Source organism: Thermobia domestica, chromosome 1 (assembly GCF_964235325.1).
Source record: "Thermobia domestica chromosome 1, izTheDome1.hap1.1, whole genome shotgun sequence".
Taxonomy (NCBI): domain Eukaryota; kingdom Metazoa; phylum Arthropoda; class Insecta; order Zygentoma; family Lepismatidae; genus Thermobia; species Thermobia domestica.
In genome coordinates, this window is record NC_137454.1 from 264740159 (window position 1) to 264762205 (window position 22047).

At 36.7% G+C, this 22047-nt stretch overlaps 1 protein-coding gene across 6 annotated transcripts in view; it reads right to left on the reverse strand.

The window, feature by feature from the left end:
• Positions 1 to 22047, reverse strand: part of LOC145660824 (DNA polymerase beta-like) — a 550409-nt gene that overhangs the window by 471357 nt on the left and 57005 nt on the right. For all 6 annotated transcript variants that reach the window (XM_081726267.1, XM_081726247.1, XM_081726263.1 and 3 more), the window contains exon 2: positions 2382 to 2581. In XM_081726267.1, the coding sequence (XP_081582393.1) occupies positions 2382 to 2581 (200 nt within the window). The remainder of the gene's footprint in view (positions 1 to 2381; positions 2582 to 22047) is intronic.

The window sequence follows — 22047 nt, forward strand, 5'->3', positions numbered from 1 at the left end:
TGCGATATTATCGTAGTTTCGCATGCTGTAATACTAGATTGAACTACCTCCTGAAGTTTTGACATTCAATTTTCTCATTTATCCGTCTTTTCTACTAGTTCACTATGCAGACGATCTACCTGATTTTCTAAAGATTCTAGTTGACCATTCAATGTACCTATTTTGATCTCACATTTATTTTGTCTTTGATTAAGCGCAATTAAAGTCATCAAAAGCGTTCATAAATTTGAAAACACTTCGTTTTGTTTTTCCGTAACGTTTAACTTTTCGACAACGGACTCTAATTCTACGTTACATTTATTGATTTCGGATTGTATTTGTTCTGTGTATTTCGCAAAATTTTCTTCGCAAGAACGTTTAACTTTACCTACCTCGATTTGCAACTTTTCCTCAAAGTCAGCACGTAAATTCTCTATCTCTTCAGTAACTTTCTTATTAATAGAAACGAAACCGACTTTATTTTCTTCTGTAATTCTATCTACCCTATCGTGTAATTCCGCGATATATCTTTCAAATTTTTCTGTCAAAGCTGCGTTTGATTTTTCAAGTTTTTGATCTACATTCACTGACAATTCTTTAATTGCCTGAAGCAATGTTTGTAAATTGAGATTTTCACTCTCAGACATGTTGACAATTTAAATACACACAATTATGAAAAACAATACTAATAATTAAAATACCATTAGTGCATACTAAACCAAATTAATATTTACCCCACACAAATGTACACATAAACACAATATATGTAACTAAAGGTTACACCAGTTCCGTTAACGGGCGCCATTTTGTGGCGGTATTTCCATTACTACACACTGATGCATTCCGCTACTTTATAATTAAACTGTAGGCGGATGGATGAGTGATAATAGTGCTTTTGTACCGGTACTTGTTTTGACTTTGTACCGATACTTGTTTAGGAACATTGCCGCCATAACGGCCTTGCACTATTGTTTACCTTGCGGGTCCCCCAGCTACACCCCAACTGGATCCACCACGCAATAGTACCGTCTTTATTGCATACCGGACCCGCACACAGATACACCTAGTGGCACCCACAAAGTTAACCTGTCACAACCATCACTTCGAACCTACTAAACCCAGAATTCGGAGACCAGAATGTGCTTGTGTAACCCAGTGTAAGGGCACAATATTAAGCTGTACTTACAACGTTAACACTACGTATTTAATTACACTTATGAAGGGAACTTGGAGTTACTTGCTCACTTAAAACACTTTGTTTTTATGCATACAGGAAATCAAAGAAACACAAATGAGTTGATTTTGAGTTTAACGTCCCGTTCAGCAACGAGGCTATATGAGACGTGGACCTACTGATTAACGTGGAATCCGAACCACTTGAGCTCCCGCCGGGAATCGAACCCGGGTCTCCCACGCCAAAGGCGCGTACGCTTACCGCTTAGCCACGGAGGAGCTCTCAAAGAAACACAAAGATATCATGCATAACTAGAAATGTATATATACGTTTCGATTAGAGATCACTAAACATTTATAGCAATTATTTGTATTCTAATCGTACGAGTTATATTAATTTGGGGCCGTTTAGAACTCGCGATTCCCGTTCGCGTAAGTATCTTCTTAGAGGGAAAACCCTATTTTTACTATGCTTATCTCTCTAATTGTCCGTGTCCAGCCTATGTTTTAAGGTAAGAAACACTGCACTTTTGGTGAGCTTCATTGTACTTGATGAATTTGGCTTCACTGTTTTTTAAATTATTTGAAATGACGATTTAAGAATTTCCTTCATTGAGAGGTCAACAACGTTGTCTTAACGAACTTCTTTCATCGTCGTCCATCACAGACTGAATTCACTGTTGCCAGTCCCTCCTCACTCAAGTGCTCCCAGCCACCAACACCACGCAATGGATAACGTAATAGTTAAAAATAGTCATGAAGCACTGTGGTTAAGAATGCAGAGGGAGTACATTTTATAACAATATTTGCAGAAGCGAAAGGATTTTCTGCGTCACAAAGACGCACACATACATATACACTTTTGTTTTTGCGAAGAGAAATTTCTCAGGGCTGCCATTGTACGGTTTACTTAGAAAGTTAAAATATTTTTTAACTAATAATAAATGAGTTATCTTTAATGTTATAAATTCAATGAATTTGAACATAAATACTATTTTTCTTTTAACTTTACCACCATCGAGTCATTAGACTAAGATCAATTTATTTGTTCTAAATCGTAATTCGCTTTGCTCTTTCCATTATATTCTCTATTTTTTCCCTTTCATTTTTGTCATGAGATCATGATTTCAAAGATGAAGTGTAATAATGGAAGTGTGGAAGGTTGGAAATTGTCAGTTTCATTGACTTACATATACTTTGAAGTTTGAAACACTACCATTTATACGTACCCTCTCCAACTTTTCAATTTTTCCTGTCTTCAAATACTCATCAATCTTCGCTGCTATTTTTTCTCCAATACCTTTTAATTTTCTGGCTTCTTTGCCTGATTTAACTCGTGTGGGATGCTCTGCCAAGATACTGGCCGCTTTACGATAGGCATTGTACTTATGGATATTGCGACTAACATTACGTTCATAATCAGCAAGCTCTGTAAAAAAGAAATAGGCGACCCTTAATTTCGCTTGTAGGTGACGGAAGGATGGATGGATGGATGGACGTCAGTCAGTCAGTCCGTAAGTAAGTAAGTAAGTGTGTATGTATGTATATATGTATGTATGTATGTATGTATATATGTATGTATGTATGTATATATGTATGCATGTATGTATGTATGTATGTATAATACAAAGTTTTATTTGATACAAGCGTTCTGTTGTAATTCTTTTATGTTGAATACAAATTTTAAAGAGTGTAGTCATTCCTGGCGTCACTATTTATAATATTCACGGTATTTTAGCTGTATATTAAACTGTTTAACACAGGCGATTTCAGACTATATGCCTGCGCCATTTTGGTTTGCAACTTCGATTGTGACCAAGACAGTTATAGTGAAAATCAATTTTGTTTAATACATTTTTTTTTACATTTTAACAATTTATAGTGCAACCGTCGACATAGCTAATGGCTGCTGCATCAATAATATAAAACCACAATTGTGGTTAAGAACAACAATCGTATGTTGAAAAGAGTTTAACGTTCCTTTAACAGAAATTGGCTTTAATATATAATTTGAATTATAACGAAAGAAACTTAAAACTGTAGTGTTCTATATAGGTTTGATAAGTTATAATATAAATTTAGAATATTTGAGTGTGCAATTACGGTTCAAAATGATTTGCTAGAATTTTACCTTTGCATTGCTAAGCCATTACAATATTAAATACCAATTCTTTATTTCAATACACACACGCCACACACTATATATATATATATATATATATATATATATATATATATATATATATATATATATATATATATATATATATATATATATATATATATATATATATACTAGCCTTTGGCTAGCCGGGGGCTCCGCCCCCAGACTCCCGTGTTTGTTCGGCCTACGGACTCGCATTTCTTATCTATCGGCTTTTGCATGAACAGTGAATTTTGTGAACTTGCTCTTCATATTTCCTGAATTCGCCCCCCAAACACTGCTCGGCCTAAGGCCTCGCACCTCTTGAACCCATAATTCTATCGTTTCTTTTCCTAATTCAGCTATCTAAAAGATAATATTTTGTAACCCGAGAAGACACCCATTTAAATAAAATGGGAAGTTTTTCATCCCCCTTTAGACCCCTAAAAAATTAAAAATATTCACATTTTGCAAATTTTCTGTCGGTTAGTCCTGGAAGGCTACAATCATGCCAAATTTTATAATTCTAATCCTGCCGGAAGTGCCTAAACATTTTGGGATGTAGAAGACGTCCCATATAAATAACATGGGAAAGAGTTTTCAGTTCCTTATAAAACCACTCTACGGTTGGAAATTTTTATTTTTGATGACTCACTTAGGTAAAGCTAACGAAACCGTACAAGCATACTGAATTTCAAGTTTTTATTCCAATTGTAAGTACCTAAAACATGAGATTATAAATCAAAAAAAGGACCATTTAAATAACATGGGGAAATTCTTCATCCCCTCTTTTGACCCCCTGAAAATTAAAAATATTCACTTTTGGCAATTTTCCTGTGAGTTTGTCACGAAAAGCTACAACCATGTCAAATTTAATCATTGTAGACTTACAGGAAGTGCCCAATAATTTGGGGGTGTAAAAGGTGTTCCATATATATAACATGAGAAAGATTTTTCAGTTCCCTATATAACCACTCTTTTGGAACTTTTTATTTTTACTAATTTACTTACGTAGTGCTAACGAAAACGTGTAAGCATACCGAATTTCAAGTTTTTATTCCAATTTTAAGTACCTAAAACATGAGATTATAGGTTCAAAAAAGGGCCCTTTAAATAACATGAGGAAATTCTTCATCCCTTCTTTAGACCCTGTAAAAACTTAAAATATTCACTTTTGGCAATTTTCCTGTGGGTTAGTTCTGGAAAGCTTCAATTATGCCAAATTTAATTATTGTAGCCCTACAGGAAATGCTCAATAATTTGTCAGCTCATGTAGTTTTATATATAGTTAAGATTTAATCAAAATTAATATTGTTAAGTCTCTTCTCGTTCTTTTGTTCGCATTTCAGATTCTAATATCAAATATTTTCCAAGCTCTACCAGTTAAGTTGGTCGAGTATACGGTCTTGTCTCATTTCGTAAGCTACATATTCATGTTTCATCTCATGGAAATATGTATTTCCTAATGCTTTTATGCGAAGTGAGATCAAATGATGATGTAAGACACAGGCAATTACGGAAGATACATGTGAAATTATTGTCATATTTTAGTGGTAACTGCATTACTAATTATCCTTGTATAGTATGTAATCGGAATCGGATTCTAGTATTTATAAGTTTATGTGCTCATGTTGATAATTAAATATTTTTACTACAGGAGGGCTATTTGTGGTGGTCTTTTTCGTGCAGTATTTGAAATGCTGCTTGAGACTTCCAGCCAGCTCTTTTAGAGGTAATCATAATAATAATTCTATAACTGGTTACGTGGCACCACTCATAATTAATACTAATAACTTAAGTTCAATTTACAGCGTTAATAAACATACAAGTACGTTGAAATTGACTTTCTAACACTTAAAAGTCTGATAGAAAATATTACTTCTATTAAGAAAATGTTGTTTTACCTGACTTACTTTGGGAATACAAAGTGTAGGAAATCTTTTGAGAGATGTTCGGATGTTGTCATGGGGGCAGGTTAAGCACAATCGGTAAATAAAATTGGAGCCATTCTGTAAAGAATATCCCGAAGTAGAGAGGAGTTTCATTGTTTCATATTATTGCTCCGTAGCTACAACGTACGCAAACCAGATTGGCAGTGTTTTATATTTCTTAATATGATTTTCAAAGTTAAATTTGAACTGTAGTTTACAGAGTTTAAGGCACTCATACTCGGACTTAAAAAAAAAAAGTAAGACAGTGAAACAAGATAACAAGATGCAATACAGATTGTGGTTAAATTTTAATGGGAACACCAGCACCAAGGCTATTTGCCCCGTCAAGATGAGACACATTGCCGGCACTAACTGCACATCAAAACTTTTAAAAGTGGCCCCGCGCAGCGTAGTCGCTAACGCTCTCGTCTTCGATGCGAGCGGTCCCGGGTTCGATTCCCAGTGGGGGAACTTGGTCGAAAAAGTGTAAAAAGCTTTTTCAGGCCAGCCACCTTGAATGAGGTTTTCTTGGGTTTTCCTCATTCACACCAGGCAAATACCTAACTGACAGATCCCAGGCTGCTTCCTTCCTTCCCCAATCCTTTCTTCCTTCAAACTCCTTGAATAGTGTGTTCGCCGAGGGACGCCATTCCTCATACGTGACGGACTAAATGGCCATATATGCCGAAAGCTCAGAAATCTAAATCTTAAAGAAACTTCTAAAAAAATGTAATTCAAATACAAGATCTACGAATTGAGAGAATATACCAAAAAAAAAAAAAAAAAAAACAATACAAGTTGAAAAAAGGTCGCTAAATGGATAACGAAATAAATAACAAAGCATAAAATATAACAAGGAAAGAACTAAAAATAGTGGCCATAAGAGAAACTCAACAGAAAAAATCTAAAAGGAAAATTCCTCAGAGCACGTTAATTATCCCAATCGCAAAAATAAAGGTAAGAATTCTAAAGACCGCAGATCCTGGTTAAGATCTTTCGATAGTAAAACTTTCTCCGGGGTCTGAGTATTCTGGACATGTGCTAAACATCAGTGGAGCGATATCGTCTTCGCAATATGGACGGTCAGGACCACGCACTAAATTTGAATGTGTGAAATGTGAAGAGTCCAATAGGATTGGAATATGTGATATGTGAGAGTCCAAAGCGTTTTAGGATCACTTTATCTCAGCGACTAGTACGCGACGTCTGCCAAATGCCTCAAAGAGGTTTAACTGAACTGAACGGAAATGGAACGTTGATCTGGTTCCATTTCGCTTTCGAGTGAGACCGCATCCGTTGGAGAAAACAGTTACTAAGATCACAACAGAAAAGAGAGTATTCCAGTGGAACTCCAGCCAATTTGGCGACTTTGGCTGCTGTTTCGGCACGCCCATCTTCCCACCATATAGCAGACAACGATGACATAGCCCTGTTGTTCTAGATTATGTAATCTTACAAGAACATCTTGAACTAGAGCGTGTGTACTCAATACATCTAGAAGGTTTATAATAATGTTTTGTGAGTCAGTGCTAGTAAGTACACAACGTAGCGAAAGCTAAAGATCATGGTCTAGTCTAGTCTGCTTAACTGCGGTTAGTTCAGCTGTAAATACTGAACAGAGGCGATACAAGACTAAATTCCGAGCTGTTCTTGTCCATGACGAAAGCACAGCCAATGGAATTATCTCCTTTCGAACCATCCGTATACGTTACATTAAAACAGCTCCGAGCTCCTGCTAAAATTCATGGTTATTTGTATGCTGTTTAGCGTATGACGGCAACCGAAGGTTGAGCCTTGGTAGAGTAAACAGCCATAGTGAAAGAGAGCAAATATGTAGCAAGTAAAACGACGGCCATTCAAATCCGTCGGTGGTGAGAACCTCTTAAAAACGAAAACACTACAGGCTAACGCTTTCAAGAAAGACTGCTCCGCAACCTGACCTCAACATCCGCTGTAAACTACCGACCGCATAATCCTTTCTTAATTTTATTTATTTACTAGCAGCGTTCACCCCGCTTCGCTGCGGTCACCCCGGAACGCAATAAACTTTGTTACTTAGATAATTTTTACTTTTTCGCTTTCAAGTGATATGATAAAAACCATAGAAGATTGCAGTAAATGTTAACATTATATCGCCTGTCATTTATGTTAACCCGCCCCGCTTCGCTGCGGTCACCCCCGAACGCAATAAACTTTGTTACTTAGATAATTTTCACTTTTTCGCTTTCAAGTGATATGATAAAAACCATTATAACGCCTGTCATGTATGTTAACCCGCCGAGTGACACGGTCATGCGGGTTGCATATAAATACGTTTATTTTTATACCTATGATGAACTAACAAAGGATTTGTACGTAATGGACACCTGAATGGTCAATTATCTCAAGACACTGGTAATTGAAAATTAAAGTGATATGATAAAAACCATCTAGGGTCCAAATCCTAATAACCCCCCAAAAATAAAAGAAATTGGTTCAGCCGTATTAGCGTGATGAGCGGACAAAGGATTTGTGCGTTCTCTTTTATATATATAGATACAAATTTCTCGGCATTGCTGGCATCTACGGCCGTATGTTCAAGTATGAAGGATGACATCCCTCAGCGACAATACTATCTGAGAAAAGGGGAAGGAAGTAAGCGGTCTAGAATATGTATGTTAGGTACCATTCCGGAATTTACCTAGTGTGAATGAGGAAAGTCCAGGAAAATTTCTCTCAGAGTGCTGGCCTGAGAAAGCTGTTACACCTTCTTGACGGAGTGTCCCTACCGGGAATCAAACTATCTTCTTTGACATTGGGAAGAACCAGAACAAGCATGGCGTGAGGTCTGGGCTGTAGCGTGACTGCGAACGTACCGTGATCTTACTGTACGGAATTAGGACGGCTAACTCGTGATCTTCGACAAACGCTTTATGCCAACGAAACATTGTACTCTCACTTCAAGTTTCTTCTTCATAGATGTTCTTCATCTCCTCCGCAGTCGCCGAGAGCCGTTTTTATATCCATACTCACAACTCGCAAATCTGATCGTAGACTTGAGCAAAATATGTTCGGGATATTGTTATAGTCACATAACGGGTTGAACTGCATGCCTACACTGTTGTCGGGTAGCCTCGTGCCGTTGAATGCAAATACTGATACTTGCTTCGGAAAAGCCATTGTATACAAAATGTTATCTCCTAGGAATATTGGTTTCATTGAAAAGATATTTGGGGCTTCTCAAAAACCACCAATAATAATTCAAATGACAGTCCTAAAAATTTTGTATTAACGGCAGGATATGTTATTACAGACTTTCTTTTTAAACACATTAAAACTGTATCTAGGATTTTTAAAGCTATTCCCTATATTATAACCGACTGCAATTTAAGTATGCAACTACAAGGTTATTAGCCTAGAAAAGTAACAATAGTTGGGTGTTTATGCAGACGAGTTCGAGTGAAAACTGTTCCAGAAAGTCGCTGTGTATCTTAAGAGAGCAGATGAGTTGAAAATATGTGCCAAAATAGAGTATCTTATAGCTTACTATCATTACAATTTCACTGAATCTTGCATTTTAAGGAAGGGAAGGGTGCTCAAATTGTTTCCTTAAACCTGTTCCCTTCGTGTGAAGTGCTGCTACTCTATCTAGGATATATACATGGGCGGCGATTAGGGGGGGCAAAGGGGGGCAGTTGCCCCCCCACTTTTTTGAAGTAACCCATCAATGAATGTATATAGTTTCATTTAGAAATGTAAAGTTTTTGTATGTTTTACTGGTTCAGAGAAAAAATGGGGCCATATATTTGCCGTTCCGTGAGTAGGTATTGGTTGTCTTCCCGTGGAGTAAAGAAAACTACAGGAATTGCGTTTTAATTGCCACAGAAAATAACCCCAAAATTAACCTATTGGAGCACAATTTCAGCATACTTTCACTTCTTACAAGGGCTCAATATATTAGTCAGCCGCTTTGAAACTAATTCAGAGAGCATTTCGCAAAAGAAAAAAGTCTTTCACAAGTTACTTTTTAATTGCACAAAAATTGACATTTCCTAAAATTTCTTTTCTTTCTAAAGTAAGGGGGAAAAAGCGTAATAAGAAACAACTACTACCTTTTCCATTGTTTTGTAGTGTAATGTATGAATGAAGTGGTGTGTTAGAGGTGTACGAGTGTATATACAATAAAATTTAGTAAATTCAACATAATTCTAGGTTTTAGTGTTATTTTGTATAACTGGAGTATGGAGTGATTCTGAGTATTGTTGTGTTTTGATGTGCTCCAAGAAAGTTAAAACTGCACCTAATGGCGAAGAACATGTTTCGGGAAGTTGCAAAAGCAAATATTTCTTTAAATGTCGTAGCATATGCTTGTAGTATTTACTGTCTTTCATTTTCTAAGAGTAATAATATACATTTAATAGCATGTGTGGAATTAAAAATTAAGTTGTTCATTAATCCCTGTTTCAATATTACTTTTGCAAATCAAACATCATTATTAGAGGCACGAGTTTTTCGCATTGCGCGACAAAATGAAATGCGTCAGAATTAAGTAATTTTCAGTTTCTTGACGTTTTGTGATATTCTATGTGTATTTTCATTGTTTTCTGTTGCGCGATAAAAAGCGAAATTTCTAACAATTCGCGATATAATGCGAAATTTTAAACATACGTTTTCATTAATTTGGAAACGCCACTTTTCCGCTGTCGGAACGGTAGAACGTGGCATGTGCATTTTGAGTAATTCGGGTAGAGAACATGTTGCAGGGCCTCTTTGGTGGAAAAACTAAAGCACACTTACATTTGTTACGAAGTGAAAAGGGGCTAGTGTTGTATGCGACTTAAAAAATGTGCATAAAGATCATCCTTGAAACTTTCTTCGGAAAGAGAAGACTCCCAAACTACAGAAATATTTGATGCTTTGGGAAAGCTGATCCTTCTGTAATTGCATGTGGTAGTGAACCAAACGTTGTTGCGTTAAGGAAGTTTTTTAAAGCTTGGCCTTCATTTAAAAAAATGAAAGCATCTGATTATGAAGTATTGGAGTTTTGCATTTGGAGTTTTTCAAAGTACCCTATGAACTCTTGACAAGTGATTCGTCTGGAAAGTACAGTGTAATGAATATTTTGAATGGACGAAAGTTCTGAAGTGATGATTGTTTGAAGTTTGTTGTAAACTCACTTACATATGTGTGGCTTCCAACAAGCAATGCCAATTGTGAGAGTTTTCTTTCCTTAAGTATGGACTGGTGATAAGTGTAACATGCTTATGTTTAATGCTTAAATGTAATTTGTCCTTATGTGTTTCATAAAACAGCAAAACTATTCCTACTCATAGTAAGTTTAGTTACTCATTTTCTTTGATTTGTTTTTAAAAAAATATAATTTTCTATAAGTGAAATTTACAATGTCAAGTGCAATATTCACTGTATTTTGTTTTTAGGTTATTAATGGTTTATTTCTGTAGTGATCTATGAATAGAAGGAACAATTATAAAAATGTCAGGGAATATCTTTTTTACAAGAGCTAAAAAATGCAGAAGTTATTTGGAAAATGCGACAAAACGCGAAATATGAAAAACGAAACGCGAAATTTTCTTAGTGTGAAAAACTCGTGCCCCTAATCATTATTTATTACTATGATTAATATTATCCTTTCCATTTATTTGCTTTGCAAATTTGTTATTCAATAATCTGATCACACAATTTTCCAGACAGAATTTTAAGATGTTCATGTGCAAGGAATTAAATCTCTTCTTACACTTTCGTTGTTTAAGAGTACAAAGGGATGTTGCTCTTGTCAATTTCCTTAATAAAATATGAAATATTATATACAGTATTTTAACTGAAAAAGATAGTATCCTATTAGTTATACAACCTTTCGTCAAACAAAATATTAGAAACAAGCAGGAAAACTAACATTTATATGCAAATATTCAGATCATGTCTTGCCCCCCCCCCACTTTCAACGTCCAACCGCCGCCACTGGATATATACATGCATATAATGTTTACAAACTTTATTCTCTCTGTGCGGGGAACGAGTACTTCGCTAGTAAATAATATGCAAGTGCCAGTAACATACACAATATCCATTATGTGCTTGCACAGAATCCACATTGTTTTACCTCTGTTTATTAACAGAAGTGCCTGTTCTTCGCACAAAAGAAGCATTAGGAGCAATATTTGATATATATACACTTTTCTGCTTTCAGGGTATTTGTTTATGAAAGATAAATTTCATTGAAGTTACATAAATTCCTCATACTATATCCCCTCAGTAACTTCCCACAACATCTAGACCTCGTCAGAATAGTTTTCTAGCTTCCCGAAGTAATGAATTTACCCTATTTAACGCAAATTGCTCGGCAATATTTTTAATCATGCCATCCCGCCTAAATCCGTTCTTTGTAGAGATGTCCACAAATAAATTTTATCAAAGTTTAGCCCAACTTAAATAACTTTCTTTGCACCAGTTCATGGAAATTTTACTCAATATTCTTAGCCCAAAAATGTATTTTGCACAACACACACCTTCTCTTAGTTACCTTTTTTCAGTCTTGAAACTTAGCAAATTCGACTTTTCGGACAGATATGAATATCTCATTCAAAAAAAGTATGAAAGCAGATATTATTGATATCTTGTATATATTTATTAAATGTGTACAAAATCAAGATTTTTAAAATTTAAATTGTTTCAAGAAGTCACTCGAAAGAGTAAACCACTCGCTCTGAATTTCTCCACAATATATATATATATATATATATATATATATATATATATATATATATATATATATAAACAAATGAACAAAATCGTTACAGCAGTTTTTGAGAAAAGAGGTCCTTTTAGCACAGTACCCTTATTTTTGAGGGTAGGAAGAAAATTTTAACTCCACCTCCCTCCTCTGGAGGATCTTCCGGAAACCTAAATTTAAAATTTCGTCCGAACACGTTGAACGTTATGGCTTTTAGGCGAGTGTACATATATCGGGAAGAAGATGGGCAGAAATTGAGGTATAACCTCCTACATACTAAGCTATAATTGCTAATTGTATTTCTGAAAGCTTAAAAATGAATACAGGTATAGGACTATTTCTATTGATATAATGGACATAATTCACATACGATCGTATACGATCGTAAGATTTAATAACTTCAGTGTTCCGTAACAGCCAAGTCATGGAATTTTCTTACACTAAGATGTACAGATTCGTATTGTTCTTAGAATGAAAGTATTCGAGTTTATATAGAAAGAATAGACTTGACTTTACATGAGATAAATTTTTAAGAGTGAACGAGGCATCTTTTACATGAAATATTTTTGATCGGATGATTTAATTTTTAATAAAACACAGTACAAATTTTTGTTAATAATAATAATAATAATAGTAATAATAAAGGAATAAATACATTCCAATAAAGAAAAAATAAACTGGCCCGATGGAATTCGAACCCGTGCCTCTGCGATAGGAGTCCCCCTGCTTTACCACTACGCCACAAATTCCTCATATGAACTTAAGAAAATAAACTAGTAGTTGCGGAAGACAAACATAGAACTCTATTTCTACACATGTTGATACAATTCAAAGAATGCGAAAAGTAATGTCTGCCATCTTTTCTTCTTTGGAAATTAGAAGTTAAAGTGAGGAAGAATTGTAATGTAAATCGGGACCATCATTAAAAAAACGATGAGGTAGCCTCGACTTAAGGAACGTTTCGTGATATTTTCCTCATTGAGAAAGCTCTATATAACTTGTTTCTGAGTTAAGAGAATCTCGAGTAAGTCATTAGGACATTCACGTAAGAAACGTTTCTTTAAACGACCATTAGTATCTTATGTATATACCTAGTTATATCATAAATACTGTCCAAAGTTTGGAATGGCGCTGTAGGCATCTGGAGTGGCACAGTGCTGCCAAGTGTGTATAAAATGGAAGATGCATGTAGTGTGTTTGTTCATGGAATACGTTGATATTGTACGGAGTTCTGATGGGAGATTACGAAAATCGTGTAGAAGTAATTGCACTACACAAGGTCGGGAAGACAGCAGGTGAAATTTTTAACTTCCTGAAAATCCTACAAATCAGCAAGAGATTCGTGTATCGCGCCATACAGCAATACACCGAACTGGAACGGCAGCTGACCGCGCAAGGAGTTGCAGACCACGAACGGTACGAACCCCGCAGGTCCAGAAAGCAGTCGCAGCAAGAATTCGAAGAAATCCTGTTTGAACACAAAGTGTGATGGCTGCTGAGTTCGACATCAGAAGAAATTCCATGTCTCGTCTGCTCCGGAACACAGGTGACTTCGACCTCACGCTCACAAACTCGTTTCTACCTCACGCTCCTCACAGGTCTGACCTCACGCTCACATCATGTCTGACCTCATGCTCACCTCATCAGTCTGACCTCACGCTCACTTTATTCTAACCTCACGCTCACATCACTAGTCTGACCTCTCACTCACTCAACCTCACGCTCACTTCGTGAGGTTGAGGTCCAGTGAGCGTGAGTTCCGAACTCGTGAGCGCCGATTTCTTGAGTTTGGGCACAGCTCTTCCCGCTAGCATATTGGCTAGCACGCGCACCTTTGGTGCACAGGGTCGTGGGTAGGAGTTGCGATATTTCGATTTATCGATCGATAGTATGAAATGCCAGGATTTTTCAATGTCTATTTTTCAATAGTTTTCAGTATTTGGATAGTTTTCGATGTTTTCTTGTTTTCAATATCAAGGTATACCGATACCACTTTCTCAACATAGCGAAAATTATTCATATACCACGACTTAGACTTTCAATACTTCAACGTTCTCTGTTCCACAGGATTACTACCTAATACAACCAAATATGACAAACACGCGTCAATTTATCAGGATCACCCAAGCGGGATTTACAATATTGTAATATTAGTTCGTACGCCTATATGACTTTTGCTTCATACGCGAACTACGAAATGCAAGTGAATTATTGAATTCCGTCTCCTGGGATCAATAGCTAAAATAATTATTTTGAAAAGTTCGTTAATGAAGATGATTTACCCATGGGTAAAGGTAGAAATTAGCCGTTTTCGGTTTAACATTGATTACTATAGAGCAAAGACAGTAACATATAGCGAGACATGGTTTCTTACAATTGATCGAGCGTCCCAAGACGACCTTTCATCTCCGTCTTTAACAATGTACTACAATCGGATATAAATTTACTACAACTGACTACTAGTAAATGTGATATAAATTTACTACAACTTTCAGTCTCAGTATTGATCTAGATAGATCAAAAACTATAAAAAAAAGATAGGGAGTCTTTTTTTTTTAAAGAATTGGTTTCATTTTCTAAGAAAAGTTCTCACATTCATTCTTAACCTTCTATTCAAACTGAAAATGGCAGAAATCAACCACGTCCGGTTCTAATGTTGATCACTATAAAGTGTAAACTGTAATAGAGAAGCGCTTCTTTTGTTTTTGTTTTTCTTGCAATTAATTAAACATCCCAAGAATACCTTTAGTTACCATCCTTATCTTTCCACCGAAATCGGAAATGATAGAAGTACATTACAACTTGCGGATTCAAAAATATTGCAAAAAAGGTAAGAACATGCGAAAAGTAGGTTTTGGAATCTGGTTAGGCATTTAAGAATAGTTGTCATCTCTCGTAACCCTTCATTCTAAATGAAATCTTTGAGACGGTGATGATGAAATAATGGGTGAAATAGTGAGAGGAAACGGGAGAACCCAGAGAAAACCCACGCATACGATATTTGTCTGCAACATAGTCCACTTGGTGGGGCTGCGATCGAGCCCGAGGCCCTACGCACCAGAGGTGCACGCTTTACTACTGAGCCATCGCGGCCCCCCAAAAAAGTCTAACCTCAATAATAATAACAATAATAATAACAGTAAAAATGAAGCTCTTCAATAAATAACTGATTTTGCAAATCTATGGCGTAAATCATTGGTCGAAGTTAGGTGAAATTTTAACCTTATACTTGCAGTAGACATTTGCATAGAGGCCGGTCCGTATGATGCGCTTCGCCCCCTTCCCTAAGTTCTCTTTTGCATGTGACCCTCGATATCTGCCACCTTACCAATCTCTATCTAGATAAATTTCAACAGTCCAAACAGTTATTCTGGTCATTTTAGAGACTCTCGGTAGTTTCAATATCAAAACTATTACGTACAGTCGAAAATTCGAAACGAATTTCTTGTATTATTGAACTAGCTCGTATTGTAATCATTCTCTGTAAATTTACTTTAAAAAAAAAAAAAATGAAATTGTAACAATTCAAATCTTTCTTTACAGTATACAAAGTGAAAATGCATTAAAATTTATACAAAAACAAAGATATTTATACGACGAGGGGAAGGGAGTTCCAAATGCTTTTGGGCCTAGCGCCTAGGGGCGGCAAAACATTAAATCCAGCCCTGGTCGAACACTAAAAATAAATCAATCATCGGGGTTTGTCCGACTAATATTACATAAATGGTATAAGTTATCTCTGTTTTAAGTAAAACATAGATGAAATATAGCTTTAAGAACATACGTGAGCTCGTTGCATCCTTCTAAGTTGTTCCGCTCTCTGAACAACGATTAAAGGATTATACGAAAATGAGTTAAGTGGTCGAGCACTGGCACATTTACCTTAGTAATACAAAACATTTATTTATGGCTGTTCTGCGTACCTATATTTATATAAAAACAATTACTTGCTAATTATATGAATTTTATTTCCAAGTAAATAGTCCGTGTATATGAAATTCTATATACTTATCAAGATGTAATAATGTATCTGAAATACTCGCCCAGAAAATATGTAAATTCTATTTTCTAATTGGAGCAGGCAGAGGTGCCCACAGGCTGGTTTTAGGGCGTTGGTTGCACCCGTTAGGCTTTTTTTGGGGGGAGGGTATATTTTCTTTCAAAATGACAGAATCGCACTTTTAATTATACTATAATTTTCCTTTTAAAAACGGAAACTGTGAAGGCGAATGAATATATTCTTTGTGGCTTGAAGGGATAAAATTATGACGGTAGGTGGAAGAAAATACTGTATAGACTGATCCTGTTTAGAAAGAATGGACAAGGGCTACTAAGTGATGCAGCCTGCAATGTATTCGACATGCAAACCAGTGTGGAAATTCATTGGGGAGGGTGAATCTAGATGAAGAATTAAAGCACTCTGTTTTTGGGGGGAATAGTATATTCGGGGGGAAATTGCGCCCAAGTAGTTGGAGAGATGGGCTCCCCTCGGCCAAGGGCGGGGGAGAGCTGCAATTCTTACGTGGTTAACTGCTAGCCCAAGATTCAAGATTCCCCTCCCCTCTAGAAAATTCGTAAATAAAACACTGATTTAGCCTACAAAATCCCTATTAAAAATGGCAAGCGAAATCACAAGAGAAAACTATAGTTAAAGGGACAAAGGAAAATATTCAAATCAGTTTTGGTGGTAATGTATCTAAAAATGTAGGTAAATACAAAACAATTTAATTTAATCGGTTATTTTATGATACTAAATGATGAATATTCTTGACGGGATTTCGAGGCCAAATGCTCCAGTGTGCCTGACAAAACATCAAGACATTCCATGATTATTTTCTACTTGCTTCTAAGAAATACCTGATCACAAAAGACACTAAAACTTCTATTCCAAGTTGGCCAATGAAAAAAATAAATAGGTAGCGGACCGAAAATACTCCCTGCTTACCTATGGTTGCTTCACAGCAGGTGTTATCTTCAGATAGAGAAAAAGAAGCTTTTGTGTAGAGAACAAAAAATCTACAGTGTTTTCGAATTACAATATACTTCTCCCTGCCATTGGAAGAACCAGGTGTCTACTTTGATCCAACCTCACTCAACCTCACAAACTCATTTCGACCTCACGCTCACATCATCAGTTTGACCTAAATTCACTCAACCTCACGCTCACAAACTCATTTCGACCTCACTCACCTCACCGGTCTGACCTAACGCTCACTCAGCTTCACGCTCACCTCGTGAGGTTGAGGTCGAGTGAGTGTGAGTTCCGAACTCGTGAGCGCCGACCTCATGAGTTTGGACACCTTTGCTCAGGAATGACCTACATTTACGGGCGTATAAGAGGTGGATTGGTCACTTTCTGACCCAAACATTAATGTCACAGAGGGTCCTTAAATCAAAGAGACTGTTGCAGCGTTACGCCAACAATCTGCACAGAAAGGTTCTGTTCACTGACGAAAAGGTGTTCTCAATTGAGCAGGCCTACACAGCCCAAAATGACTGTGTGTATGCCACGTTATCTACTGCAGCTGCTGAGGTAGCTCCAACGGTTCAGAAGGCACATCACCCAGCCTCAGTGATGGTTTGGTGGGGAGTGAGCTACTCAGGCACAACCCAGCTGCATTTTTGCGAACAAGGTGTTAAAACATCTGCCAAGATGTACCAGGACACAGTGCTAACACCTATAGTGAAACCACTGTCGGCTACTATGTTCCCTGGAGAAAGGTGGGCCTTCCAGCAGGATTCCACTCCAGGCCATAAAGCGAAAACAACCCAGGAGTGGCTGGCATGTAACGTCCCCGACTTCATTTCTACCGCTGATTGGCCTTCGAGCAGCCCGGACCTTAACTCATTGGACTACAAACTTTGGGCAGTTCTTCAGGCAAAGGTCTGCCATAAACGGCATCCATCTGTCGACAGTATGAAACAATCCTTGACCCGAGCAGTGAACCATTTTCCCATGGATGTGGTGCGTAATGCCATTGACCAGTGGCCGGACAGACTTCGTGCCTGCATCAAGGCCAAGGGGGGACATTTCGAAAAATGATTGGTGCGTCAGGTGTACAACATATCAATGTAAAACATGACCAAAATAAATTGCCATGGTGTTAATTCTCTCTGTGTTATTCACATTCAAACTTGTGACAGTATTTATGATATAACTAGGTAGTCTTACATTAAAGGATTTAACTAGCTAAGAGTCTATGTAGGGTAAAGTGATGCTGTAAGCTAGTGGTTAGCACAATGAACTGGAATTTGAGAGAGCCATGTTCGATTTCAGCAACGTGCAATCGTTTTCAAATGCTTCAATTTCAATTTTTTTGCGTACTCAATGTGACAAGCGAGATCTCTTCAGAAAGAAAAATATGTTGGAATGAGGAGAATTGAAGAAGGTCTGTCAATGGAGGCAATGATTTACAAACTTATTTCCTGCAGTTGTTTTAGATTTGATATTTTCATCTACTTTCATGCATTTTCTGATTCATGCTTAGTTAGTGTTTTTATATCTTTGAACTTACAGTACATAATGAAATTATACATTACATACACAGCAATATTGCGATTAATATATGGTGTACATTGGAGAACACGTTCCGAAAGATAGACATTCATCTTAAAATGAGGAACTATTTCGTTCGTCACACTATACTTGGAGATTTTACCTGCATATACACCTGGCTCAGTGCTACCAACTGCTGTCAGCACCAAGAAAAGTTTCGTGTAAGTTGGGTTGCGTTTTACAACTGCAAATTTTCTGGACACCAAGGAATGGAATTAGAGCACTCAGAGGGGGGTGGGGAATAGATGCTTCTACTAATGTCTAGAGACACGATTTTGTGGTAAATAACAATTCGTAATTTCGTTATAAAAATATTCGTAAACAGGGATAAAATCAGTGAATATAAATTCAATGTAAGAACACATTACAATTAGTTACCTTTTATTTCACCTTAATTTCCACTCATGAACCATCACGAGATGAGCTCATGAATGACTACGTTAAACCATATTTGTATATTTAAAAAATAAGACTAAGCATTCTTATTGAATAAAAGTATTTAAAGAAAAAACATTAACAGAAAAAATTAATTTTAATGTTCACAGTTTACTTATGCAAATAACACGTAAGCATTGTTTCAATGTTTTCTGGTGGTAAGTATGTCATTGTAGGAAGAGAGAGCCCTCTCCACATCAACATCCGAAACAGATATGTACATTAATTGGAGACATTTTCCAGCGATTTTTGAATGCTCATCTAATATACCCTACAACACTCCTTCCACACTATCCACTTCACCAGTAAAAAAAAGTTTGGAGCTCATTTTGTAACTGCATGTAAAATTTCAAAAATTCATGGTCTATTTTCTCTAAAATGGGAACTTTCATTACATTGCTAGAAAATTTATCATCAGGTTTTGCAAGTTTGAGTTGGGGTAGATAAATGACGAACTGCTAGCGTTTACTTACGGTCCAGTATGCAGAAGGGAGAAATAATGGTAATGAATACATCAGAGATGGGCACCCTCACTCATTTTTGCCCTTAAGAGGGCCACCCTCACTCACCCTCATTCCGGTAGATGAGGGTGAGGGTGAAAGAATCTATTGAGGATGAGGGTGAGATTGAGGGGGTCAACTGAGGGTGAGGGATTCGATTATGGTGAGGGTGTCTGAGGGAGAGTGAGGGAATCAACTGAGGGTGAGGGAGTCGATTGAGGGTGAGGGTGGCTGAGGGTGAAAGTGAAGGAGTCGACTGATGGTGGCTGAGGGCGAACATAAGGGAATCAACTGAGGGTGAGGGTGGCTGAGGGTGAGGGTGAAGGAGTCAACTGAGGGTGAGGGTGGATGAGGGTAAGAGGCAGTGAGGGTTAGCAAAAATGCCCATCACCAGAATGAATTCCTGAAGGATGTTTGCTTGAAAGTTATTTGTTTGGGAAACGGTTCAAATAGCACTTTCCTGCGAACTCCAAATACAGCAGCAACCTAGTTGGTACAGAGTGACGTAATTAGGTCATAAAACATCAGGTGGTCCAGTGTACGAAATAATGGGGATGGTGAAAGGGATATTCCATGTGACAAAAATTTAATTCCCTCCGTGAAAAACATTTTAATTTTTCTCCTCTCTAGTATTTTTTTCGAGTGGTCATATAGATAGAAAAGATAACGTATTTTATGTAACGAAACAAAAACCAGGCATTTGTGTCTGTCTTGAAACATATTAAAAACATTTTTGCAGTCGTTAGAATCACACAGTTTGTTTCTTGGAATAGTTACTGATTGATGCGGAAAACTTTCCTTTTGTCAGAAGCAAACTATAGAGGCTTGAAAGGGGTGGAAAGGTAACGAAAAGTCTGCAATTCTTGGAAAAACATACATTGGAAGACGTGTCAATCTCAAAAGTCCTCATAACATTCGTTGTAACGGATGATCTATAAGCTAATAGAATGACGTATTAGCTTATATATATATTCGTTTTCACCATGGGCGGCGATTAGGGGGGGCAAAGGGGGAAATTGCCCCCTACTTTTATAATTTCATCAATGAATATAATTTCATTTGGAAATATAAAGTTTTCGTATGTATTAATGGTTCATAGAATAAAAGTAGTGCCATAAAATATTTGCCGTTCCGTGAGTACGTATTGGTTTGTCTTCCCGTACAGTGAAGAACGCTACATGAATTACGTTTTAATTGCTACGAAAAATGGAGCAAAAAATTAAGCTATTGGAGTGCCACAATTCGAGTGTACTTTCCTTTCTTCTTACAAGGGCTCGATATGTTAGTCAGTTGCTTTAGAACTAAATGAGATAATATTTCGCAAAAAAAAAAAAAATAAATAAATAAATAAAAAAAGTTCTTCACGAGCGGTGTTTCTTGCAGAAACAATGTTCCGGGGCGCACACTTAGTATTCCGGGGGAGCACTGCTGGTACTATTCTATTTATTATTATATTATAGACGTATTATTTTGGTCTCGTTCGGGAAGTGGAATACTCTCAGAGCTTCGGGGGGCAGTGCCTCCCAAAAGCATGTCTGGAAGAAACACTGTTCACAAATTATTTAATTGCACAAAAATCGACAGTTCCTGAAATGTCTTTTCTTCTTTCTAATGGTAAGGAATATTTTGATTTCATTTTTTTGAGTTTAACATCCCGTTCAGCACTGAGGCTATATGAGACGTGGACCTACTGATTAACGTGGAATACTAACCACGTGAGCTCCCGTTAGGAATCGAACCCGGGTCTCCCACGTCAAAGGCGCGGCATTATTTTGCAGTGTAATATATGAATTTAGGGGTATACATACTGTATACAATTTTGTATATACAGTTAAATTTAGTGAATTCAACATAATTCTAGGTTTTAAGTAGGGATGCGCACGAGACGAGTCGGGACAGAATTTTCCTGACAAAATTCGAGTCGAGACACAGCTCTTCCAATAGAGAAGAATACATTTTTCGAGTCGACACATCACTTTTACAGCACATTTTCGAGACGAAACAGCCTCAAATCTTGTCTCGTGGGCATCCCTAGTTTTAGTATTATTTTGCATAACTGGAGTGTGGAGTGATTCTAAGTATTGTTAAGTTTTGATGTATTTCAAGAAAGTGAAAACTGTACCCAATGGCAACGAACATTTTTCGGGAAGCTGCAAAATTATTTCTTTAAATGTCGCAGCATATGCTTGTAGTATTTACTGTTTTTCTAAGAGTAATAACATGTTATAACATGCATGGAATTAAAAATATAAGTCGTTCATTAATTCCCAGTTTCAATATAACTTTTGCGAAACAAGCCTCATTTTTCATTACTGTTCGATTAATATTATCCTTTCTGTTTGTTTTGCGAATTTATCAAATAAGCCTCTAATCTGACCACACAATTTTCCAGAGAGAATTTTAAGATGTTCATGAGCAAGGAATCAAATCTCTTCTTACACCTTTGTTGTTTAAGAGTACAAAGGGCTAGTATCTACTTGCGTTGCTCTTGCCAATTTACTTAGTAAAATATGAAACACGATATTTTAACTGGAAAATACAGTATCCTAATAGTTATACAACCTTTCGTCAAACAAAATGTTAGAAGCAACCAAAAAACT